At 39.2% G+C, this 27,832-nt stretch overlaps 1 protein-coding gene across 6 annotated transcripts in view; it reads left to right on the forward strand.

Annotated features, from left to right (window-relative positions):
- The window catches only part of LAMA2 (laminin subunit alpha 2), a 367,591-nt gene that overhangs the window by 291,897 nt on the left and 47,862 nt on the right, over window positions 1–27,832 (forward strand). For all 6 annotated transcript variants that reach the window (XM_053381873.1, XM_053381876.1, XM_053381874.1 and 3 more), the window contains 5 exons: window positions 4,103–4,205; window positions 15,590–15,706; window positions 18,143–18,325; window positions 23,314–23,468; window positions 27,032–27,175. In XM_053381873.1, the coding sequence (XP_053237848.1) occupies window positions 4,103–4,205; window positions 15,590–15,706; window positions 18,143–18,325; window positions 23,314–23,468; window positions 27,032–27,175 (702 nt within the window). The remainder of the gene's footprint in view (window positions 1–4,102; window positions 4,206–15,589; window positions 15,707–18,142; window positions 18,326–23,313; window positions 23,469–27,031; window positions 27,176–27,832) is intronic.

The raw sequence follows: 27,832 nt of genomic DNA on the forward strand, positions 1-27,832 counted from the left end.
TGATGGAAGAAGAAGAGGCTGTTCAGCCAACAGATAGGTCAGTAGACTTCCCACCTTCGCCTGCCCTGCTGTCTTCTAGAAGCAGGAGGGGCTTGAAGTGGGAAGAATGGCAGCAACTTCCATGGGGGGGGGGACTTGCAGGTTGCAGGCCACCTGTCGGTGGTGGGGGTGGTATATAAGGAGGCAGGAGGGTGGGGTCTCCCTGTTGCTTTAACTGTTGTGCAGGGACTAGAGGCTAGAAGTGTGGGGGGGTGTAGCACAGTAGAAGCTGCTGTAAGTGCATTTCTTGTCAATAAAGGGTTAACTATCAGATGTGTGCCTTCCTTCGCTGGGGAGGACAGAACATCTGCTGTTGAACATCTGTCAGAAAAACAGTGACCTGTGGAATGTATTATAGAGGCAATAAGCTGTATCAGTCGCACATTAGTACTCAGGAAGGAGTCTACATAGATTGATTACAAGTGTGTGCAGTGTGACAAAACATAATATTCTACAGTTTCTGCAGAAAATATAATGATATTCACAGGCAAATGCACCATTAAAAGTTCCTAGGACCTTGGTAATCATCATCTCAGTAAACAAGAAAAGCAGTAGAGACTATATCCTAAGAAAAGAGAACAGTCGTGATTTTGGCTGTTAAGTGTCTCAAAGACCAGCTTGCTTGTAACGTCGTAGCAAAGAAGTAAAGTGAAACAGAAGAACGCTTACCAGTATCTACACCTGAAATGTGTTACACAGAGATCTAACTCCAGTGACAATCTGGGACTCACAGCCCTATTTCACATAGTAGAGTAATCTGCAAGTTTGCCACCAAATGGTTGTTTGCAACTAAGATCTACTCAGAGTATGCCCCTTGAAATTAAATGAACACAGCTAAATCAGGTTTATTTCAGTAGGTCCAATCTGAATCGAACTTAGTTGAATACCACTCAAGGTTTTCATGAAGCATTATAAAAAAAGTCAACTTCTGTACAAGGAAGTTTTCCAGTAGCAATTTGTCGATGTGCTGCTGCTGTTTTTTTATTCTTAAGATTATATTGTTATGAATGAACTAGTTGACTACAGTCCTTCCCTGCATGCTCAGAGGAATGACATACAACCCTGCCCTGCAATTACGTAGCTGTGTTGGGCAGTCAACAGCACCATATGCTATGCACATGGTGATCAAAGATCCTCTATTCATTTGCTTGTTCACTTCACTCCAGGAGAATTCACTCCTGTCCCTGGTATGAGATGCCTGTGGGCTTGGGGAAGAGCAGGTTCCTGGATTCACCAAGGGAAGAAATGGAGATGGTTGGGTTTTCATGCCTGTGGCAGCATGATTGTGCATCTGCTACTAGAATCCCTTTGCCTCTTGCCTTCTATTCACAATGGGCTTTGGATTTGTGGACTGCATGGTTTTAAAGCTAAGAGCAGCCAACAGTTAAAAATCCTAAGAATCCTTAAATGAAGACTAAGTGGCAACTAGAAAGATAAGCAGTATTAAAATATGACAGATGAATTCGTCTCATGCCTTAAATGATGAATTCTTCTTTGCTTCTAAAGCAAAATAAATTCATCACAGATGAGGTATTTCCACTATTAAAGTAGATTTACATAGCCCATTACTTGTGTGGATGGCGATGGTAATCTGGGTTCTATCATGATAAAAGATCCAATTCAGAACTGAGGATCCTTAAAAAATAATAATAATAAAGGCTTAACATACGGTACATTTAGGAAATGCTGGTGTTTTATAAAATGCAGTAAAGCCATCAAGCTGTGAAAGGGTTTGGTGCTATATATACTATAATTACCTAATTATCGCTAACAAATTTGTTTTCTTTCTTTTTCTTATACAGTTTAATTCCTATAGAAGCTTCAGTATAGAGACACTGGGAGAGTATATCAATGTCACACGAAGGGAGGCAAGCGGGGGTAGGAGGGGGCAGCCCCATTGTGCAAGCAGAAGTCCCCAAAAATACACAGGCATAATTCTGCTGTGGGACTCATTCGCTGAATCCTACCCCTAATCTCTATACTAGACTATTTAAATTGTGAGGAAAAGTTTTATTGCTTTCATTAAGGCAGTGTTGGTATATTTATTGCTTGCCTTTTACTAGACTTTTAATAGATATCTCACAGTCCTCAGATTTCCCCCACCCCAAAGCTACTTTTACTCTACAATGCTTTGCTTGAGCAGCCGATATTCTTCTTACTCTATTCTGCCATGACTTAACTAGGCCATATTTCCTCACAGTCTTTCTTGTATTTATTCACAATCACAGTTGGTAATTCTTATTTCTTTCCTTTTCCATTTCTTGTTTGTTCTATTCTTAAGCTTTTGTAGTACAATACTGTTTTTACAGGATAATTCCTATGATCTCAGGGTATCTCCAAAAGTTACAATTTTTCACACATTTTCATTTAGGAAAAAAGGTGAAAGTTGCATATAGTCATGTGTGATGTTATGCAGATATATTACAATTAACAAACATCATACATGTCTTGAGAAGCCACAACCAATTGCAAGTTTTTGTTATGTCTTCACACATCAAAACCAATGCATAAAACATTCATCCTTCTCCACACAGAGGTGCTTGCAATATTTAAAGTCTACCATACATGGTGATTTCAGCTCTAAAACTTCCATTACATGCTGGCTATCATGTATAGAGCATTATGACAATCATAATGATCAGTTCAGTTTTGAAAGCTTGCCTCTGGATCTGAAGGGAGAAAGAATAGAAGAAATATAATCTAATGTGGCAGGTGTATAGTTTTGCTGCATCTGATGGAATACCATTTTGAAGAATAATTTGAATATTTAATAAGAGAAAACAAATTGCATAAATAGATTTTCATGAATTTCAACTTTATTTTGATATTTTTACTAAATGGGTAATATGACCCTATCCAAGGTAGGCAAGGCCAACAAACAATCCTTTGGGTCTGGACTGGCTCCCAGTTGTTGTTGTTGTTGTTGTCGTCGTCATCCTTGCCTTAAGCTTCAGCTTGCTATCCATTATCCTGCACAGTTCAGGTCTAATTTGCTGAAAATGAAAATAGAACTGAATGCCTTAAACCTTTGATGACACTGCATTAAAAACCTCTTGCAAAGTCTCATAGGACTAAGATTAGGCATAGTCATCAAAGATGCTAGGACTTGTAGTCCCAGTCCAGAGTGACAAGACACTGTATATTTGTCCTTCCCAATGCATTTATGGTAGGAAACAGAATACGTTTTTGCTATTACTCTGCCTTCCCACTCTAAAACACAGACACTTATACAAGGGCTCAAAGAATCGTACAAGCTGATTGCCAATAACAGCAATCAAGCTCTTATTTTAACTACATATGTTGGCTGTTAAGTTTTTATAACACCTTTCCTCCAAGAAACCCAGAGAGCCTCCCTTCCTCTATTACAAACTCACAGTCATTCCGTAAGGTAGGTTAGATGAAGAGGCTAACTGGCTCAAGATCACCAGGTGAGCTACATGGCTGAGGTTGAATTTGCACTTGTATCTCCCTGGCAGTAGTCCAACCCTTCAGCCACTATGCCACACAAGCTCATTAACATCCTTTACACATCTTAATATACAGACATCATAACACTTCCACAGATGTGTTTTATGTCACAGCAGGTTCAGTTTGGCTCCAGAAACATACTGGCAGAATCCTCTTTCTAATGTTTGTAGGCCGTCTCATACATATTTTTAGGGATAGACAGCTGTATTCATATAGATGCAGAAAGAATTTATAGATTTCAAATCTGTTCTAAATAATATTTTAAAAAAACAAAACAAAAGGAAATTTCTGCTCCCCAGTTCAGCCCTGCTCTCATTTTCTGTTTCATGGCTGCCTGAAAGGTATTTACTTTGATGTAAGACCCAAATTAATATGAAAAATATTTTATTAGTTCTGTATGATAAATATCATAGTGATTTAAGAGCATAGTTTAAAGTGCATTGATGATCATTTCAAATTTTCATGACGCTTCAACTAAATTGCCCCATTTTACTTTTTCTGAGGATTCTCAATTGCTGAACCTGCTGCTTAGCATGCATTTCACTGACAGTAGTTGGTTGTTGGGTCTTTTTTCCCTCTTTTTCTTCTTCTATAGGCGTCTGGTCCAGAAGGATCATTAAAGGATGGTGCCAAGAATGCTCTGCAAAAAAGCTTCAGGGTTCTTAACGATGCCAACAGGCAGGCAAATGATGTTAAAGGTATGTCTTTTTCTTTCCCTGCAATAATTGGGTTTCATTGAAAAGCTAATGAGATCTACTGTGGTCTTAGTGTGCAAATATCTCTATAGGAAAATATTTTGATTTACAATTCTGTCTCTATAATCAGTACTTGATTTCCATACGAACTGTATACCCACCTATGGTGACAACAGTCTCTTACATTCAGATCCTAATTCAATCAGGAACTTTCTTGGAAGTTTGGAACAACTTACAGTCTCTCAACCACTGTTTCACTATAGAAATTTAAAGCAATGACCTACAGAGGGGCAGCCACATTAGTTTGTTGCAGCAAAAACAAGGAGTCTGGTAGCACCTTAAAAGTTTATGGCATAAACTTGAATGAACTAGAGTCCACTACTTTAGATAAATGAAGTGTTAACCTCCATTGTAATATGCATACACACATGCGTCTATCCACACACATACAGGTAGGAAAAAAACTAAACAGTGCTGCCAATAATTGAAATTTATGGCCATTGGGTACTTTGTTACATTTCTTCCCTCTATACTCAGTCGTGTGCATTTTTGTACCAATCAAGAGAACTCTAGTCTGTGAAAGCTTAAATCATAACATGTTAATCTCTAAAATGCCACCAGAGTCTTTGTTAACATTAACACCCTAGATCACATAAGCTAATAGGAAGAATGATATAACAACATATTCTCTATCCTCAGGAACAGAGATGTTTATGTCAGAATAAATGAGGGCTGAGTTTGAATACACTTGGACAGAAGATACTGTATCAGAAGGTCTGAGGACCCCAGGGACAGAAATGCACAAAGGAAGAACAGGCAGTGGCTTCAAACTATAACATCCTTATTTAGGGCCAGACTAGACACTTAATGGATAGATATTTTTAAAATATGCAAACAACATCTTGCTAGAGGAGGGGTAATAGTTATTGGGACCCTGGCAGATGTGGAGGAGGAGTTTAATCATTTTACCTCCCTGCTGTTGGTCCTGAAACAAATCTCTCCTGGAGGTGATAGTTGCAGGTATGGAATTTCCCTTCAATGAAGGGGTTCAAAGAAAGGGTTGTTCTCAGTACTGCAGCAGGAAGAAAGGTGTGAAGCTTTCCTTCCCCACATGCTGCAATCCCAGTAATTATCAGCATGCCCAGTTGATGCTGTTTGTATTTTTTTAAAACTTGCAAATTAAATGCAAGGGCACATTTAGCATCATATCTAGTTTTTCCAACTTGCTCCAGGGGCGCTGAGTGGGCTACAATATCTTTTTATGTCATCTTACTTTCACAAACACCCTTTCAGTTAGACAAGAGTGAGGGTCAAACTAGATGTGACTTTAGAAAGCACACCATAATTTGGAAGAATCAGTCAAGTGTGTTTGACTAGAGGGATTCAAGAGGAGAAAGACTCTTCCCTTCCCAGGCACAATCCCAATGGAAATTATGGGTGCTATTAATGTGGGCGGGGGGCTCCCATTGATGCCACACATTGCAGTCCTGGAGAAAATTGTCACCCCCATCCTTACTCATTTAAAAAGCAAAACATGGCATCCTTTCTAATGACTACGTTGAGTCACATCTATTTTGACCTTCTTTCTAATATGCTTCAGACAGTGTTTGTGAGAGTACAAATGACATAGGAAGATATGGCAATCCCCCCTGTACCCTTGCATTAATTTGGAAAGCTGTTTAATGACACATTTAGTGGCATGTGTTGTTTGATCCTGAGTGTTGCTGATTTGCTCAGTATCCAGAGTGGGAAACCTCGGACCTGAATGCAGTCCTCCAAGCCTTTCTATCCAGTCTTCAAGGCTCTCTCGCCAAGCCATGCCACCCCCTGCAGGTTGCACCTCTTTTCTCCAAGCCTCACAGCTCACCATCCCTACTCCATACCCTCCCTTTCAAGTGTTTTTGTGTGGCTAGAACAGATCCTTGAATCATGTTCATGCCTCTTGCTTACTTAAATGGGTGTTTGTGTTTATGTGTGTAGAAACCTCTGACTTTGGCATGGCTAGAATGTATTCTTATGGCTATTTGTTTAATTATGAATTGCTTCACATGAGACATCTCAAAGCAATTTACACAGAACATATATAAAATCGATTCCCATTCACTACTGGAATAGATATCTCCATTTAGTATGCTTGTTGGAAAAGGGACAATAGAGAAAAGACAATAGAGAAGGCATCTGTTTGATGCTAGGTGTGTAGGTGCCATCACACTAAAGCATAGCTGTCAACTTTTCCCTTTTCTTGCGATGAATCCTATTCGGAATAAGGGGATTTCCCTTTAAAAAAGGGAAACGTTGACAGCTATACACTAAAGGCCCAATCCCAATACAGTGCACAGCAAACTTCCTGATAGGATGGTATCTGCCGGATGCTTTCTCCTGCAGAATGCAGTGATTGGTTGGGTATGTAGGAGATGAGACAAACTTTCAGTTATCTGGCTTTGTGCACCAATGCCAGTATCTTGAACCTTGCCCAGTAGCTCATTGGCCATCAGTGGCATGATAGCTAAATTTCCACCCCAGTGGATTACAGTCACATCCATTGCTCTGCATTCTGTCTGTTTCCTCTGACTTTGCCCGCTTTTTCCTCTGGCCCCACCTACCACTTGCCCATGGTCCCCAGAAGGCTCTTTAGAGGAACCTGCTCAAGATCATCTGGCAAGTCTCAACTTCATAAACTGGATTTGATGATGGCTACACAACTAAATCTAATCAAAGTGGCTTATGCTGTATTGCAGAAAGCAATTGTATTTCAACATGCATTCATGCATTTTACATCTTTGCATTCAACACCTTCGCCATCACGTTGTTAAGACATTGCTTTTCGTTATGTGAAAAAATAATTATTTTATTTTTAAAATTACTGCTCCCCCCCCCCCTTCACTCTCAGTACCAAGGGAAAGTTCTGTCTTTCTAAAGCAATCCAATATCACCACAAAGGCATCTTATAAAATTTCAAGTTAAGTACTCCTATATGGTCATGAAGCCCTATTACAGGTTAATTGGAGGGTTATGGAGCTGATTTTTCTTTTTTATTAGACGGTTCTAACAGTGATGAAACTGCTTTGCTGAAACATAAAGCTTTAATGTTTTTTCTCGGTGCTCTATACTGTGTATATGTTAATATATTGGCACACATTACTCTAACCCTACAGGATCACATTGTGGCCTGGATAGACATTAAGCCAAATTTGAGCCTGAGATTAATTGCTTTTATTTGTTTGTAGCACTTGTTGCTGCATCAGTATGTTGTTAGTGTTATTAACATAATTCCTAAGCCATGGCTTGGCATTTCTAGGTTAGGAAGAGAACACTAAAATAAAAAAAATTACAGAACAAAGTCTCCTTAGAATCCTCCCAAATCCCTATAGGAAGCCCACAACTAAAAGACAAATAATGGAGACTCTGTAAAGAGCTAGTAGGCAGAAGCAGTCATTAGTTTGGAATTTCTCTCTCTGCACTACAGGTAGTACATTAGTTAAAGTAATGAAAACCCGTAAACCACTCAAGTAATATATCCTCCAGGAACTCAGGCCTAGGCTGCGACAGAGATGGGAATGTTTTCTTGCTACATTATGACATCCACCTGATTTGTAGCCAATTACATAAGGTATAAAATGGCTGTTAATCAGGAAAATGCCATATATTACCTCCGAAATTTGCTGAAATAGTCCTTACAGAGCAAAACGTGTGACGGCAGCTATTAAAATGGAGATTTACTCATTTCTCCCTTTTTCTCTCTCTCCCTCTGTGGGGCTGGAAGTCTGAAAGGGGAGAACTGATAGGAAAAGTAGATTCTACAGCTAGCATTTTGCACATACGTGGATTTCAGGCTCCTAGCTATAAGTGACCAAATTCTTCTTTCTCTTTGCTTGCGCTATGTCAGAATAAAGGGATGCAAGACATATGTGTAAGGGGAGGGGGTTGTGAATACATATTTTTGAAGATATTTTATTCAGACAGGCTTTTGTCTAAACAAGGTTAATTGAAAAATGAAAGCTCAGGAAGTATATTGTATTTGTTGGTGGTCATTCAGATCTAAGCCATTCCTTTTTTTTCAGATTATCAGTTGATAACTTAATGGGAATTCTATTTTTCAGAACTTCATTTCTAGTGTGCAGGTACTTTGTACTCTACTCAGTGCTTTTTTTCTAGAAAAATAGGTGCTGGTACTCACCATGAAGTTGTTACAGTAAGTGCCATACTGTTTAACAACAAAAAGATGTACCAGTACTGTTTACCCTTGAGTATCCCCTAAAGAAAAGCACTGAGGTCCCTAATAATGATTAGCACTGCCTTGTAATACGTATTCCTGCAAAGTCACAGGATCTTTGTTATATAATCATCATCTTTGTATATGTTCCTGGATAAATCCCCATAAGCTTTTGGTTTGAATTCCTTTATGACCACAAAAATGTATGGTGTCAGCAAAAAGTGAAGCACTTTCCACCATTACTCATTGTAACCAAAGCATAGAATTAGAAAAGAATTCAGCAGACTTTAAGGTATATGACTATACTGGTCATTTCCCCCTATTTATCTGAGACTGCATAACACTACAATTTCCAGATCTCCAAAAGTAGTTCTTCTGAGATGTTTTCTAACGGGGGGTATCCAACTGAGTCATATTTGGAGTAGACCCATTGAAATAAATAGCTAACCAAAGTTGGTTATTGCTAACAGTTCCACTTATTTTAATGGGAATGTTCTGAGTATTACATAGTTGAATATACCCAATATCCTAGACATATCTCATTATACTTTTTTGCTGTTGTCTTATAAAGACAACTCAGTTTTAAAGCTATGGGGTGGGAAGGAGAGGGAACCAGATAGGATATCCCTCTTCTTTGCCGATGTCAATGCCTAGCATCTGGACCTGTAACTGTCTTGGAGAGCTCTAGGTCACCAAGGCCATGAAATTGGCAGAAGCCTTCTCCCCGAGCCATCTGATGTAGGTGCAGGAAAACTCTTTCTTGCATATACTGTCATGAAGGTTATGGGAGAGAAATTCTCATGAGCTATGTATCTTTTACCACTCAGCCCTAAAAATGTCTCTGTGTCAAACTGGTTCTAGGAATCTGGACAGAATGCAGAGTCTGACGTTTGGGCATTCCTACCCTCCTGCTTCAGCCATTCTCCTTATAATTTGCTTAGTTTCAGCAGCAAATATTGTTTTGTTGTGCAAAGTAGACCAAGAAAAACTCTTGCTTGCTCTAGGTGGGCCTGTTATGTAATTCCAATGAAAGAGAAATTCTTGAGCCTTCAAAGATGCCTGTCTGCCTCTTAGTCATCTTCCCACTTCTCATTCTTCAGCTGCTTCACAAAAACAGTCAGGGCTCACCTAGGGCCTTCTCCACATATTCAGTGTAAGCCCCTTGCATTCATAAGTGCACAGGCTAAGCTTCTTCATCCTTGAGTAGAATGTGCTGCCTTACATCGCAGTTGCCTCTATTATTCTCATTATCTGCGTTTGATTACTTCCTTACAGACTGCATGTCTGTTCTTCTTAGCATAATGAGTGAGAACTAGCTTAACTTTGTCTAAAAAGCAAGGAAGTTGTCAGTCACAAGTAAACTGAATGGATTTCATGCCGTAACTACGGCACAGTGTTTAACTTCACCACAGGTGACTTCAAAATATGGCTCTTCAGGATATTTATCACTTGTAGAACAGAGCAGTTTCTTTAAAAATTAATGGTGATTTTCAGAACTTCATCCTCCAGTCTGCATGGAACTCCCTGAGGAAATTTGTTTTGCTTTTTTTCCTTCTTAATATTTAGAAAACAATTAAAATGCATTTTGAGATATTAAAGGGGAAAATTTAAAACAGATGGAGTTTGGATATTGGAATTTGGGAGATCCACAGAGATTAAAACTTATTAAAAGTCATAAAAATAGCCTGGCTCAATGGTTGCAGAACTAGAAGTAGTTTTCAGAGCCGGGTGATTCTGAACTGTAAGAATGGAATAATTGGTATAATTTGGACAAGGCACCCAGGAGAGAAGCAGTCAGTATAACAAGACATTGACTGAAGAACTACTAAAACTACTACCTGAAATGTATCTGTTATGAAGAAATTATTTTTGAAAGTTTTACATAGGTGTTATATATTTTCTTTTGAAATGTCCAACAGTTCTTGGAGCAATATTAGAGAATTTTTATTATGAAGTGATTGATAAATATAAATAATAAATGTTAAAACAAGTCAGATTAAAAAGTCATTGGAAGAGTCATTTTTAGGCAATAAATGACCCTTGGTCTCTTGATTGTCTCTGGTTTCTTATGAAGAGTGGCATATAAATTTTAATAATAATAATAATAGCAGCTTTTTTCAGTCAGAACTCTCAAGTGGATGCCACTGCCATTCTAAGAGAATGAGGGAGGTGTTCATTGTGAGTTCTGGCACCTCTTTTTCTAGAAAAATAGCACTAATAATAATAATAATAATAGGCATTCATCATTTACTACTACTACTACTACTACTACTACTACTACTATTACCATTACCATTACCATTACCATCATTTATACCCTGCCCCTCTGGCTGGGTTTCCCCAGCCACTCTTAGTGGCTTACAGTACATATAAAAACATAGTAAAACATCAAACATTAAAAACTTCCCAATATTTCAGATATTTGGGTCTTGAGCAATTTAGGGCTTTAAAGCACCAGCACCTTAAATTGGGCTTGCAAATGAAAGGAATTTGGACAACTATGGCTGTGCCTGATAAAAGTCTATCAGGTTGTGTGCCTACTGAAGCTTCCAAATTGTCTTTCAGGACACCCTATATGTAACATGCTTCAATAATCATGGCAAAAGACATTTTACTTTCAGAAAATGTGCATAGCAACACTGAAGAGCCATGTTTCCTCATTTATTCCACACACACCCGTGTGGTAGATATTTCAGAAGTGAGCTACTAATTCATCAATTGGCAAATCTATTGTGTATCTAAGAGAGACCATTTATTGTCTTTCTAGGAGAAACCATTTTACAGGCCAATTAAGAACGCTTTGTGGCATCACATAATGTAATATATCTCTTATTTAGATGTAACTAGTTACCTTGTATATACAAATGTTTGAATTCTCTGTAATTTGCCACCTATGGCAAGCAATCTATACATGATTTATAACTCATTTCCCAGATTTTGCCATCAGTGCAACCCCTATTTTCCAAGGGGAAAATGCCATGTTGCTATAAATGTCTTCCCTCCAATGCTACAGCACCATCACATCCATTTTGATGGGAATAAATAATGAAAAATGTCTCTAAAATGATGCTTCAGCACAAATCAGCATTTTCCTTGCCAAACTACACTCCTGAGTTTGTGACATATGTATTTGCAAATATCCACCAATCTGAGTTGGAACAGAGATTTGACAGCCTTAAAAATCATTTTTATGGAAGATGTCCTAGAAAACACCACTGTCATGCAAAACAGCTTGCAAAGACTATTGAATCATACACAAAGGATGACATTAATTTCATCAGTAGTGTATTGAATATTCAATTATTGTCCTTATGGTTTGTAGCAGTTTTTCTGTTTAAATGGATATTAGTACATTATTTTATCCACAAATTAGTTTTGCCTTAAAATGTGTCTGTCTCTCTCTCTCTCTCTCTCTCTCTCTGTGTGTGTGTGTGTGTGTGTGTGTGAGAGAGAGAGAGAGAGAGAGAGAGAGAGAGAAAGAATGAGTGCTGCCTCCAGTATTGATCATATTATGGTTAACATGATATCATGGCCTTTCAATGGGTATTACATCTGCAGCAGCTGCATCAAGTCAATGTAATAGGAATTTGGTAAGTAAAACACACTCTTTGTGACTCTACTCTGACCTCATTGATTGTATTTATTCACACACACACAAACACACACACACACACACACACACACCACTGAAGAAATTCAAGAAATTCTGAGGTCACCACAGCAGTTTCATCTATTGATGAGGGCAGAAGATGTTAAGGAAAGTCTCCTGTGTCTTCTATTCAATTTAACCATTATTGAACGGTTGTCCAGCAAGTTTCCTCTTTTTTAAATGCAGTCCTAGGAATGGTGTGCAATTCGAAATGCAACCATAGGCATATTCTGTAATAATAATGAAAATTCTATAAATACTAGGTATTGTATAGAACTAGTATAAGAAAACCAAGACCTTAGACACAGTGGAAATCCTTGATTTAAATTTCAAAAGTTACGGATTCCATTTCTTTTCTGCAAGAGTTTCACAAAAAACCTTTCTATGCTGCCAAGCTTATGCGGACAATTAAAGAAAAGATATGTGGTTTTCATTTTTGTGTGGTTGCCATCAGATAGATATAAATATAGGTATCAGTATTTTTTAAAAAATAATCATGTATTTTTTATAAGTTATACTTTCAAATCCCTGCTCAGCCATAGATTTTATTTATTTATTTATTTATTTATTTATTTATTTATTTATTTATTTATTTATTACATTTATCTCCCACCTTTCCTCCAAGCAGCTTGGAGTGGTGTGCATTGTTCTCCTCCTTCCCACTTTATCCTGACAACAACCCTGTGAGGTAGGTTAGACCCAGAGCGAGTGGCTGGCCCAAAGTCACCCAGGGAGCTTCATGCCTGAGTGTGGATTTGAACTGTGGTCTTCCAGGCCCTAGTCCAGCACTTTAACCACTACACCACAAAAGGCCGTTGGGTCAGTCATTCTCTCTTTGGCCAGGTTCCTCTATAGTGTGGCTGTGAGTATTAGGGATGGGAGAGAATCTTGTTTGTTTTTTTTTAAGATATTTATTAAAGTTTTCAAATTTAATACAATAAAAAAAGAATCAAAAAGAAAAAAGCAAAAAAAGTTTAAAAACACATAAAGTTCACAATACTTATTTTTCAATAACATATTTCCCTGACCTCCTCATACCTCCCCTTCTTGTATTCCAATTCAAATTGTTAGTTCAGCAAATCCTTATCCATAATTTTTATTCTATTTCTATACCCCTTTTTTTCTTTTTCTTTTTCCCATATCGCTCAAAGCATTACAGCTAAAAACCCCTTAATTTCTATCCGACATCATTCAACATTCATTAATTTTACAATATTTCTGTAAATAGTCCTTGAATTTCTTCCAATCTTCTTCCGCCGACTCTTCTCCCTGGTCACGGATTCTGCCAGTCATTTCTGCCAATCCCATGCAGTCAATCATCTTCATCTGCCATTCTTCCAGAGTGGGTAAATCTTGCGTCTTCCAGTACTTTGCGATAAGTATTCTTGCTGCTGTTGTAGCATACATAAAGAAAGTTCTATCCTTCTTTGACACCAATTGGCCGACCATGCCCAGGAGAAAGGCCTCTGGTTTCTTCAGGAAGGTATATTTAAATACCTTTTTCAATTCATTATAGATCATTTCCCAGAAAGCCTTAATCTTAGGACATGTCCACCAAAGGTGAAAGAATGTACCTTCATTTTCTTTGCATTTCCAACATTTGTTATCGGGCAAATGGTAAATTTTTGCAAGCTTGACTGGGGTCATGTACCACCTGTATATCATTTTCATAATATTTTCTCTTAAGGCATTACAGGCCGTAAATTTCATACTGGTGGTCCACAACTGTTCCCAGTCAGCAAACATAATGTTATGTCCAACATCTTGTGCCCATTTAATCATAGCAGATTTGACCGTCTCATCCTGAGTGTTCCATTTCAACAGCAAGTTATACATTTTTGACAAAATCTTAGTTTTGGATTCTAACAGTTCTGTTTCCAATTTAGATTTTTCCACCTGGAAGCCGACATTCTTATCCAAATTGTAAGCCTCCATTATCTGATAATAATGAAGCCAATCTCGCACTTTATCTTTTAATTTCTCAAAACTCTACAGTTTCAGTCTATCTCCTTCTTGTTCCAAAATTTCCCAATATTTCGGCCATTTGGCCTCCATATTGAGCTTTTTCTGAGCTTTTGCTTCCATTGGTGACAACCACCTTGGGGTTTTATTCTCCAATAAGTCCTTATATCTAATCCAAACATTAAACAATGCTTTCCTGACAATATGGTTTTTAAATGTTTTATGTACTTTAACCTTGTCATACCACAGATATGCATGCCACCCAAAAACGTTGTTAAAACCTTCTAAATCCAAAATGTCTGTATTCTCAAGAAGCAGCCAGTCTTTCAGCCAGCAGAACGCTGCTGATTCATAATAAAGTTTAAAGTCTGGCAGGGCAAATCCACCCCTTTCCTTTGCATCAGTTAATATCTTAAATTTTATTCTGGGCTTCTTGCCCTGCCAGACAAATCTAGAAATATCTTTCTGCCACTTCTTGAAACAGTCCATCTTGTCCACAATTTGCAATGTTTGAAACAAAAACAACATTCTAGGCAATACATTCATCTTTATGACTGCAATTCGACCCAACAAGGAAAGCTTCAAATTTGGGATGGGAGAGAATTTTGATTCAGTTCTCATCTAAAGGTGAATCTACCAAATTCACTCTTCCCGAAACAGTATGCAATCTGAAATGCAGCCATCCTTCAAAATTTGCACTTTTCTGAAATTTGCAATGCAGTTCTCCAGCCAAATTATGCGTACGAAACCATGTGTGCTAGGGTAAAGAACAGAAAATGCTCGTGTTATGAGTGAAAATAACGTGCAAAAATGCATTACTTAAGGGGAAATGTTTGCCAAAATGTAAAAATTTGGCAAAACTGCAAACAAGCATGTATATTGGGAGAAATTTGCCTTAAATTTGATGGATTTCCATGAAGGCTTTTAAAAATAATGGTAGCATATTGCTGTGAAAATATGGAGAACTGATTGGGAAAAGGAGAAACTGAGAGAAAGTGAAATTGATATAGCTGACCTACATTGGCTCCCAGTGCATTTCCAAGCACAATTCAAAGTGTTGGTGCTGACCTTGAAAGCCCTAAACAGCCTTGCCCCAGTATACCTGAAGGAGCATCTCCACTCCCATCATTCAGCCTGGACACTGAGGTCCAGCGCCGAAGGCCTTCTGGTGGTTCCCTCACTGCGAGAAGTGAGGTCACAGGGAACCAGGCAGAGGGCCTCCTCGGTAGTGGCACCTGCCCTGTGGAACACCCTCGCAGCAGATGTCAAGGAAATAAATAACCATCTGACTTTTAGAAGACATCTGAAGGCAGCCATGTTTAGGGAAGTTTTTAATGTTTGGTGATTTACTGTATTTTTAATATTTTGTTGGAAGCAGTCCAGAGTGGCTGGGGAGACCCAGCCGGATGGCGGGGTATAAATATGTTGTTGTTGTTGTTGTTGTTGTTTGATTTGATTAAGAACCTTTCAGCTTCCTGTTTTCCTGACAACATACACGGTATATGAAATAAACAGAGGCTTCAGAAAACTAAGTCAAATCTTTGTTTTGTGCCCTCTTTGCAGAAAATGAGGATAATCTAAACGGAATGCAGAATAGGTTGCAAGATGCAGAGGAAAAGAACTCAGATCTCCTGAAAACTTTGAACGACACCTTGGGGAAACTGTCTGCGATTCCTAATGGTAGGTAGTAGGGCTGACCACCATTTGGGGAGCACCCGAAATCCATTTCCCACATTGCTTGAATCCAGCCAATCAATTATCATGAAGCAAGTGGGATTATGTTGTGTGTCTCTGTGTTACCAAACAGCTTGAAAGGAAGTGTTGCAAATGTAGCAAAGTTGCCATCAGTAGAGCTAGGCCAGGGGAAATATGTCACCATGTTGGGAACTGGGCAATTCTTTTGTCTGCCTCTGACTTTCCTTTCTGCATGCAATCAACATCTCATTAAGGAGGACAAAGGGCCAAGTACATTCACCCACCACCACCGTTGCCCTCCATTAGTTGGAAGGCAACTGTATACAGAAGGGAGGCTGATCTACTCCTGCCACCCCGGTTAGATTGCCACTTTCTGAGAATCAGAAGTGGGGAGACTGCAGTTGCACTCATGTCCTGCTTGCAGGCGTTTCATAGTCATCTTGTTTCCCTTTGTGAGAACAAGGTTCTGGATTTAGATGGGCCTTTGGCCTGATTCAGCAAGGCTTTCTCATGTCGGTGTGTGTTAGAACCCTGGAAGATCAGGGGTCTAAAATACATTGGAAGCCTACATGAACACAGTAGACTCCACACAACAGGCTGTAGCTTTTTAACAGGAGGGATGCTTCTGCACACTCCGTCCCTTTCTCCTCTTGCGGGTGGGGTGATTGTTTGGTTTGTTATTATGTTTGTTTTTCTGCTTTTATACTGTAAAGCGCCCTGTGATCCTCTGATGACAAGCAGTATATAACTGTATTAAATAAATAAATACATGTTGCTAATTATTTGGATAAAGGAACACACAAAGAGGGTTTTTGTTTTGTTTTGTCTTCCCATGCTATGCTGTGGTGGCCTCATTGCCCAACTTCACAGCACAGCATCAGATGGCAAGGATCATCGTCTAGGCAATACAGGTGTGAACACTCTTCCCACCATCTCTACACAAGGGTGCTCCATTGCTCGTCATCCATCTCTCACAGTTCACAGGCAAGACTAGGCCCTAGTAAGTAGTGCTGCAGTATTGACAGACTTGACTGAAATATTTTTCTGATCTCTATTTTTTGACAAGGGATGTATGTATATTATACTTTTCGCTATGTGCCCTCCTGCCTGTGAGCATCATTGAGGATGCTGGTGTTCTGTCTGCCACAGAAGAAGGAATACTTGGCATTCTACCCCCCCCCCCTTGGCATTGCAGGAGCTGTCACTTTCTTGTCATTCTTAGAAGGCCAGTTCTGGAAGTTAATTTTCTTCTTCTTCCAAGGAATGAAAGACAACATAGGCTGGATCTAGACAAATCAAAGAAGCGTTTCAGTTTAAAGCGTTGTAAATTTAAACAGGGAAAACAGGTAGAGAAAAATGGGACTCTACATCGCCATCTGGTGGCACAATATTATATCGCATATAGAACTCATATAAATCACTTTTTCCTTACCAGTCTAGCTGAGTCCATACTGCTAATCCACCGTTTTCCTCTAGCTCATTTCCCCAAAATACCTCTCCTTCCTATTACCGTAGCAATACAGTACAGAGACTAGCAAACTGTCAAAGAATAAACGCTCTGTCTAGTTAGGCAAAACTCAAAATTTCCAGAGAAATATCGCAAATCCATAAATGAAGGGAACTGAAATTGACTGAGACTCTTTGCATTCAAAAGATATAAACAGAAGCCAAGATCTGCTGCCAGTATCTATCCATATGGGGCAAACTGGCATGGCCGCATAGGTATGTTGCCATACTTCCGACTGGAAAGAACAATTCTCTGTGGTACAGTATAACACTCGGCATAGTATCTTCAGTGTGCCAAAAAATACTGGATCACAGACTTTTCTGATTTAACAAAGTTGTGATCTAATTAAACTAGCTCACAAGCATCTGTGCTCTTTTCTTTGCCAGTGCAGGTGACAGGGTTTGGCAGGGGGGACGGGACTATGAAATCATGCTCAGAAGCTGGCTCCTGTGAAAATTGTATGTCCAAATTTGTATAATATGTAAGTTTAGATTTCAGACAGAATTCATATAGGTACCATGGCAGTTCAATCAATAGGCATTTGTAGTCCTCTCATTTCACAAAAACTGATAACACAGGGCTCCATTCCACTGACAGTTTTTTCCTTCACAAGATATTTAGCTAGGACATTGCTAGTGATATCTGATGGCAACATTTACTGACAGGATATTACTGAAGTTTGGTGAGAAATCACATGCAGGTAGCATGATAGTAGGATCTGGCTAATATATGGCATGCTCCTTTACATTAGGTGAGAAAAGAACTATATTTTTAATGGTTTAGGTTTCCATATCTAACCAATGATTTTGCCCTTCGTAACTACGTTGAGGGGAATGGCCTTGCGTCAGTGATAGAGCACGTCTGTGCATACAATACGTACAAGTCTCTCATGCCCACCTACCTCCCATTTACAGACACAGCAGCCAAGGTACAAGCTGTCAAACACAAAGCCAAGCAAGCAAATGATACTGCGAATGACGTCCTGGCTAGAATCAGAGATCTCAATGAAAATCTCCTTGGCTTAAAAGACAACTACAGAAAACTGGCTGAGGATGCAGCCAAGACAAATGCTGTGGTGAAAGATCCCACCAAAAACAGTAAGAGCATATTTTTTCATACCCACTGTTGTTTGTTCGTGTACTTCTGTAGCTATTATGAAAGGCTTCCTTCCCCTCCCTAACTCTGTATATGATTTAAAGCATATAAGTTCAAGTGCTGTTATTACAGACGGCAACCACTTTTCATGGGGGTTCCATACCTGCACACATGTCGGTGGAGCATGCATAAGCCTGCCCCTGTTCTGCCCTCTTCCAGGTCCTAAAGGACACACATCAATTGGACACATGCAGAATAGTGTCTGCTTTTACATGCTTACTAAATTATCAATGGAAAAGCACAAATTAATTGATGGTGCTGTTTGTTTGTTTTATTTTTATGAGACCTTCCCAACAATAGTCAATTTGTTTCTCCATATCTCGTTGCTGTTTTTATTTTTCAAATAGCACAACCTTTCCCAACTTGGTGCCCTCCAGATGTTTTGGACATCAACTCTCATCAGCCTCAGCAAGCACAGGCATTCAGTCAGGGAGTAATGGAAGTTATAGGCCAAAACCTCTGGAAAGCAGTAGGTTAGGGAAGGTTTACATAGCAAATAATTGGCAGTAGGTTTTCTAGAATCCATTCTCTTGGTTCTTAAAACATCTCCATTAAGATTAAGAACTCTAGCACTGCATTTAAAAAACAAAGAAGTCCTTGAAAGATCATTTCTAGTACAGTAGAAATAACGACAAGCTTTCGTAGTATGAACATGTCAGCTTGGTCAATGAGCTAACCTTTAAAGGGGGAAGCATGAGAGAAGAATTTAATAAAGCTGTCTTTTGGTTGTAGGAAATGTAATATAGCCTCTTGGGTAATATAGCTGTGTTAAGAGTATATTTTATGCTGATCCCTTAGTTATTATATTCACAGAGTAGCCCTGTGTTGCATGGTAGGAGAATTGAGCAAGAACATCTCCAGCACAGTCAAGTGACCTCTAGCATTGCAATGACACAGAAAATGAATAGTCATTTCCATTGAAGGTCCTTAAATAGTCACATACCTTCTGAGGTATTATGTACATGAACTCTGTCCTATATTCCTTCCATAAAGTCTCAGTTCTGCATTTGAAAATGCAAAAAATTAAATAAAAAACCCAGTCTTCATTTTTGGGTTGAATCTAGGAATAGACAGTTCAGTCTATATCTAGTCCATGCCAATTTTGCATACGTTTATGCGTAAGTTCATTCTGTTCCACGTCTCCATTAATGTGCAATTTAGGGGGGAAATCCATATGAAAATTCACGTTTAAGTGTGTATTTAAATATGTAGCTAACTAGATAACTACGTATTTTGCTTTATCTGAGTGTATGCCTTTCTAAGTGTAGTTATTTTAGAACAGGAATACTCCTCAGATTCTCATGGCTGTCCTTCCTCCTCCTCACTTTTCCTACTCAAATTCACTCCTCTTTCCAGCGCTACCTACAGTGAACATTAAATCTGTGCCACCTACACCACAGTAGACAAGAATTTATAACCCCACCAAGTTAAATTAAAACTATCATTAGCACTCAGCTTGGTACAGACCTTCAGCTGCCATCTTAATTCCATTTGCTTGGGACTGAGCCCCACTGAATTCAGTAAGACTTATTTCTGATTAGACATGATTAGGATTGCTTTGTAAAGTAATGAAAAGGAAAAGGTGAGATTTGAACAGGAAAGGCAAGACGAGGAGGAGGACAAAAGGTGCCATAATTAAAGGAAATGGGAGAGGAAGGGGCCGGGACTTGTGAGACTAGAAATGCTTCATCTGCATTGAGCTATTATCACATGAAGTACACTTACATTTACTCTGTTGATTGTTCTCCAGTGGCAATATATCTAGAGGACCTAATGTGGGCACCTGAAACTGGAGAAAATTCTCCACTTCTGCCAAATCTGCAGTACACTGTGTGCTAAACTATGAATTCTTCCAGTTTTCTGTTCAGTAATCCATTTTATTGTGTTGTTGTTTGTTGTTTCGAATCTACTGTCTTACAAGTTTTCTTTCTTCTTCTTTTTTTAAAATCTCCAAAACTTGTCTGCAGAAATCAGTACGTATAAGGTTCTAATTTTATTATTCTTTCTAGCCTTTCCCCTTCCGCTGTGCCCATATGCTTCATTCATTTTCTCAAATACACTTGCATGGTACCTATGCAAGTTGCTGCGCTATAACGCCTTACTATTTAGCCTAGTCAATGTTCCAACATTGACACTAACACTGTTATTCATACCAGGAAAGGGACACACCTCACAACCAGTTCTGATGCTACGAGCCCATACTTAGCGTCTTAAAGCCATAAGAGAGAAATTGAGCAAAGAATGGCAGGAGGCAAAAGTTGTCATTTTATTGAAAGGTCATACGGAATCAAGACTCCTAGAAGGCGCCATTCTCCTTCAGATGCTCTGCATGTTCCAACAAGTCAGATTCTGAAAACTTGTTACTTCTGTCATTTTTCACTTGCTTTTTTTCATCTATTGTATCTTGAAGATGAGTGTACAAAAACATACTGCAACCAGCTCTCCAAAGAAGCTGACAGTAACTTAGTGTTTCTTTCTTTATGGACCTGAAATGGAGGTCTGATAGTATAGAAATTGATGTCACAGGACTAGGTATAGGGTAGAAACTAAATTCAGTTTACATTTAAAGCTGAATTTCTCAAATTCACACTTACCAGTGTACAATATAAGAACCAAAACACAGCCATCCTTCAAAGTTCACATGAAAATTTTGTGGAGCACTTCTCTGATCATTGTTTACAAAATGTATATACTGGGGAAAATGTGTATGAAAATGAATATTTAGCGGAAATAGCATATAAAGTACACACTAGATGAAAATTATTTGCAAAGCCATACATTACTCAGAACTGCAGACAAAAATGTGTTCATTAGCAGAAATTCAGACTAAAATGCTGAAGAATTTTCATGAAGAATTGAAGGGAAATAGCTTCAGAACCCTGGAGAACTGAACTTGAGATTGTAAGAATGAGAAACTGAGGGAACCAGAATTGACCGGCCCCACCATCCCTAGCAAGGAACCAGAAATACATTGACAGTAGGCTCTTGGGTCACAATGAAAGCCACTGACTGTTCCATTTTGAAAGGATAGACAAATTCATGTGGAATGTGTCTGTCAGTGTCCATGACAGAGGAATGAAACTTCCTTCTGTACCTCTGAAAACCAGATACCTGAAGAGAAGCCACAGCAGATTGCTATTGTCATTATATTCTGTCTGCAGACTTCCAGAGACATCTTGGTCTCATCGAGCAAACCAGTGCTCATAAATTCCCTTCACATTGATGGTTGATATAGCCTGTCCACAGACAAATTAAGAAAATGCTTGTAATGGCACTACAAATTCAGTGTAATTTTTGTGTGGTGATTGTATTACGTAACTAGAACCCGGTAATTGTTATAAGTTTTATAATACATATGAGGGACGCGGATGGCGCTGTGGGTTAAACCACAGAGCCTAGGACTTGCCGATCAGAAGGTCGCAGTTCGAATCCCCGTGATGGGGTGAGCTCCTGTTGCTCGGTCCCTGCTCCTGCCAACCTAGCAGTTCGAAAGCACATCAAAGTACAAGTAGATAAATAGGTACCGCTCTGGCGGGAAGGTAAACGGTGTTTCTGTGTGCTGCTCTGGTTCGCCAGAAGCGGCTTAGTCATGCTGGCCACATGTACGCCGGCTCCCTCGGCCTATAAAGCGAGATGAGCGCCACAACCCCAGAGTCGGCCACGACTGGACCTAATGGTCAGGAGTCCTTTTACCATATATATATATATATATATATATATATATATATATATATATATATAGCAAAACACACATACAATACAAAACAAAACAAAACAAACAAAAAATCCCTTTACACATTAAACACACGAAGAGGGTTCAGCACATAGAAAAGACTATTGGTCTCACTCCCCATGCAATATGGGCATCTAAGCAGGAAAGCCTATGCTTGCAGATCTCTACGCTTCCATGTTAGCTGGAATCCTGAGTGACTGGGGGTGGTCATGTGGTTTACACTTTATAATATTAAGAGCTAGTGGAAAAAAACAAGTGTGGGCTACCAACCTTTACCAGATTTAACAAATATGAAAAGTCCTGAGACATGGGTCCTCATATTTGGAGTTAGACAATTATTTTCTTCTTCTAATTTATGACTATGTAACTAATGAGTGCTAATTTGTTTCCTAACTAATGAAAACTAATGAGCTACCATTTTAGTACAAAATGCTTCCATTAAATCAAGACTAAAGGCAAACTCTGGAACCCTGAGCTGTCCATACTGTGACCTCTAAGCTGTAACTTTTCCATGCCACAGGTTCTCAGTTAACCTCAAAAAAATACCAAAAAAACCCCACAAAAAGCAACCCTGTAACTTCAGACCCAAAGCACTCTTTTGAATATTTCTCCTTTGCACCTATTTTGCCAATCAAGCTCTAAAATTATTGTTGCAATTATTTGGCATCTTTTTAAAAAATGTTATCAGTATATATATTTTTCTGGGCTTTTCAAACACTTAAATCCCAAATGAATAAAGCATGATTTATTTATCTAAAAATTAGCATGCACACCTTCATTGTAGCTACTTTACATTGCTTCTAAATTGAGAAACTATGGGTTAATCATGGACTGCAAGTGACAATATGAAACCACACCAGGAGTCTAAGATTAAGCCACAATTTCCAATTACACATAGGATGAAATAAGTTTGTTTAAAACAATCATGATACAGACCTTGGCTGGCACATGAAAGGTGTGTGCATTTGCACAACACTCATTCCTGGATTAATCATCCACAGTTTATAACAAACAAGTCCCATCCCCAATAAAAATAAAGATTTTTTTAAAAAAATTAAAAATAAAAAAATCCACAGTTTATATAAAATAGGATTGTTATATTCAAACTGGCCCAGAGTGTTCTCAAGTGTTCTCAAACTCATGGTGTTTGTAACCAATTTCTCACACTGTTTCTGGTTGTGTGTTTTTTACATGAAGTTGCTGATGCAGAAGACACTGTTAAAAACCTGGAAGAGGAAGCAGATCGACTGATGGATAAACTCAAACCAATCAAACAACTTCAAGATAACCTAGGGAAAAACATCTCTCAGATTAAAGAACTGATAAATCAAGCCAGGAAGCAAGCCAATTCCGTAAGCCTTTCTAATAGCTTATTCTATTTCTTTAACTATCTTATTACATTCATACAGAGATCTCAGAAGGGATAAGGAGGGCTGAAAATAACGATGCTGGTAACAAATCTCACAAAAACTGGGTGGACTCATGTTGTGCTTTAGCTTGCTTGAGAATTGGTAATCTAAGGGTTAGCAATGTAGGAGCCATTTCCTAGTCATATTGGTAAAACAGGAATGAAGGAACCACACATAATGTTTGTGTAACCCAGTAGCATCCCTCTAGCTGCAGGAGGAGTGGGGTGGTTTGAATCTGAATTGACAGCAGACCCTCCTATCTGGTTGCACTTGCCCAACCCTACATTGTAGTAATAAAAGAGGTTTCCTCATGCCCAAGTAGGGGAGGCAATTACCATGACATAACCAGTAAATGTTCACTTGGTCTTGGAGGGAGTCTGCAACTTTAAGGGTGGAATTCAACATTGCATTAAGGAGATTGTTCCATCAGTGCAAGCTCCCCTTTCCACATGCTGTTCTGGGGCGTTCTTTGGATGCTCCAGAGGCGACATGGGGGCATGAGGGCCTGTGAGTAGAGGAGAGGGTCAAGTCCCCTTGTACTAGCAGAACTCTCAGCACTTGTTCCTGTTAGCTGCTCTGTTGAATCAAGCCCTTAAGTTTTACAGTATCTGTATCGATCGTCCATAATGGGATCTTACAACACAACAACCAGAAACTCAAACAACTTTCTTCTCCTCATGGCTCACGTTCGCATGATTAAATATGGTATCTACCTGGTCTGTCATTAAACTGAAGCTCATTGTTCCGCTTCCTTTGGAGCATCACTCTGTCACAGTCACTGTGGTTAAGCCACTATGATGTCACATTGGTAAAAAAGTAGTGCTGTAATTACAGATGGACATCGAGACCAAACATTCCCCATTGGATGCATGGACCTTTTTCCAGTAATGGAGTGGTTTAGGCCTTGTTCACACAGACCTCTGTGTGCTTGTTGTGCAGAGGTGCTGGGATTACGGTCATCATCCCGAGAGTATCTGTCGATGTGCAGCAAGCATATTATAACTTTTGAATTCACACTTGATCAGTGCATTGAGCATGAACAGTGAGCAAAGTTGGAAATGATGTGTCAGTTTATATTTAATGACAAATATTAATCAATAAAATAATGTATTATAATAATGCTGTATGATGAATATATTGATCAAGTGTTTACATTAATCATCCTAACAAAACAAAACAAAAAAGGCCCCATTACTGCAAGACGTAGAAATTTTATTATCAGCAAGCATTGCTGCTATATATGGAACCTGCCAGCATCTTTGCAGAACCACCAAGAATATTAAATTGGATTGCTTTCCCATTTTCCTGATTTTCTTCACCTTGTGTCCTCGGGTTAAGAGCATCATTTTCTAGCCTCATTACTGAGTCCCGAATCTGTCTTCCCAGTGTAATTACATTTTAAACTCTGGGATCAGCTGGTAACGCTAAACTTATTTGCCATATGACCCACAAGAATCTGTAAAGAAAATCCTTAGAGATGAATGTTTAGCCAGCTCCTGTTTAATTCAAGTCAAAGCATCATGCTGCCTGCAGGAGAAATACAAAAATAAATGTATGTAGTATAATGCTGGGGACGCGGGTGGTGCTGTGGGTAAAAGCCTCAGCGCCTAGGGCTTGCCGATCGAAAGGTCAGCGGTTTGAATCCCCGCGGCGGGGTGCGCTCCCGTTGCTCGGTCCCAGCGCCTGCCAACCTAGCAGTTCGAAAGCACCCCCAGGTGCAAGTAGATAAATAGGGACCGCTTACTGGCGGGAAGGTAAATGGCGTTTCCGTGTGCTGCGCTGGCTCGCCAGATGCAGCTTTGTCACGCTGGCCACATGACCCGGAAGTGTCTTTGGACAGCGCTGGCCCCCGGCCTCTTAAGTGAGATGGGCGCACAACCCTAGAGTCTGTCAAGACTGGCCCGTACGGGCAGGGGTACCTTTACCTTTACCTTTAGTATAATGCTGATAAAACAGCACCTTCTATATATAAATGATTCTTCATGCAAATAGAGGCGAGGCAACCGATTATTTCTTCCACCTCTTGAAATAATTTTCATGCCTAGGTTTTAAAGCTATTTTCATTACGTTTATCATTTCTCTGAGGAGGCATTCCAACTATTCCTCACTGTGTGGTTGGAAAGCCCAAAATGATGTGGTGGTTTAGCAATTCAATGTCAGTGGCATTTTAGTCATGCCAAAAGTTTTAAAACACATCATCTAGTGAATTTTGAATACAACTATGGGTGACACCTACAACATCTTTAAAAATCTCATTACTATCTAAAATATGGCTCAATTATTATTCATTTAGGTATGTGAGGCTCTGGCAAATCCATATAACACTGCCCAGAATGAAAGAGACTTAACCTCAATGTAAAAAACATATATTACATTTTTACCTAAATGGTCCCACATTGGACATCTCCTTGCTTTCTTACTTCTTTTTTGTACCTAATATAGAATCATGTAGCTAGTTCACACATGCTACAAAAGGAGGCTTGTTTATACACTCTCATCATGTGGCCCTCCTGATGTTGCTGAAATACAGCTCCCATCATGCCTGACCATTATCTATGCTGGTTTTGGCTGATGGGATTTTGAGTCCCAACAACATCTGAGCCAAGTTCTCCATCCCTCATGTACACAGTTACACAGCCACATGGTCATATTAAAGTTGAGAAGAGGACACACAGGAAAAATGGCAGCTGTTTTCACAATCCCATAATCATCAGGTTTTTTAAAAAAAATTGAAACGGGTAAGGAAAACACACTTGCCTAATTTTCCACAAATATGGATATGATACTAATTTGTGCCATCGCCAAAATGTATTTCTATTTCATAAACTTGAAAAACAAAATAGAATTGTTTACATTCTTATTTGTTTTGGTAACAAGATTCCATAAGCTCAGTAAAGCAAATGGTCCAGGACTTTATTGAGTCTTTTATTATACTCACATAAATGCCATGGCAATAATATTGTAAGCACCAAGTGAACTCTTAATGAATATTAGATAATTAGTTTTAAGAGCTGCAAGAGATCCTCTGAGATGGAACTAGCAACTGACAGTAGAACTAAAATACATGAAAGTCTTCCGTAATGCAAACAGAACACAGGAGAGAAGAATGCATTCAAAATAAGGCATCCTATAGACCACACATCCCACATAGGCTGTATTCATTGTTACCCTTGTGGGTTCATTAGCAGCCATTTCTGAATATATTCAACAGGTATGTTGTCATAGCTGACCCTTGTTCATGGTCATATATCCTAGTTAATTCTTACTGCAAAATAATTGCCAGTACATGACCTGTAATCCAAACCCTGTTTTTAGGAAGTAGATTGCAATTTATTCCATCAGTTTAAACTTCAAGAGAGCATATGATTGAAAAGTGACGAAAATGAGTCCGCTGCATGTATTTGTGGATTCCTAACTGTTACACTGGCGGTAATGAGCTGTATAACCTGAGTTCTCTCTCCTGATTCCCCCCCCCCCAACTTTTCTTTCTTCTGTTTCCATTGAAGATTAAAGTATCTGTGGCTTCTGGAGGCAACTGCATTCGTACATACAAACCAGAGATAAAGAAAGGAAGCTACAACACTGTCATTCTCAATGTAAAGACAACAGTGGCCGACAATCTGCTTTTTTACCTTGGAAGTAACAGATTTGTAAGTCTGCATTCGTTTTCCTTTGGGGAAATTTCAATCCGATCTGTACACCTGTAGCAAATGTCAATGTAAATAAAGGCACAGTGGAAGGGCAGGGAAACTAAGGTTAACTAAATAATTGTAATTCGCCGTAAGGCAAACAAAGATCAAAAGAACTGTCTTTTAACCATGCGAAACAGATTTATAAATTATACAGCTCGTTGATGTACGTTGGGATTGTGGCAGAAAAAGCTCACTGTGTAGGGCTCAGTCACTATTCTCTGATTATTGCTTACGGGAAGTGGGAGGGGCCAAGGCAGTGAGGTCACTGTGATGCAAATTCACCTGCAGGAGGATCAGATGGTCTCTGCTGGTTCATTTGCACTGCACCAGCCTCCACATCTCACCCATCAACCTCCTGGTAAGAAAAAGTAATCCGCTTGATGAGAACAACAATATGCAATTCTGTACATATCTACTCAAAAGCAATTGGGAAGGAAGTATAAGAAGGAAAGGATTCAGCAATCCCCTGCTGCATGCAGCACTTTAGATGACCCGCCCAGCCCCTTTTTCATAGGAAATCATCATGGCCAGCATTGTAACAGATAATCAGGCCCCCACAGAGGTCCAGAGAGGCCCAGGACACAGTTTTTGAGGCCTCTGCTGTAATGGATATAA

Source organism: Podarcis raffonei, chromosome 3 (assembly GCF_027172205.1).
Source record: "Podarcis raffonei isolate rPodRaf1 chromosome 3, rPodRaf1.pri, whole genome shotgun sequence".
Classification (NCBI taxonomy): domain Eukaryota; kingdom Metazoa; phylum Chordata; class Lepidosauria; order Squamata; family Lacertidae; genus Podarcis; species Podarcis raffonei.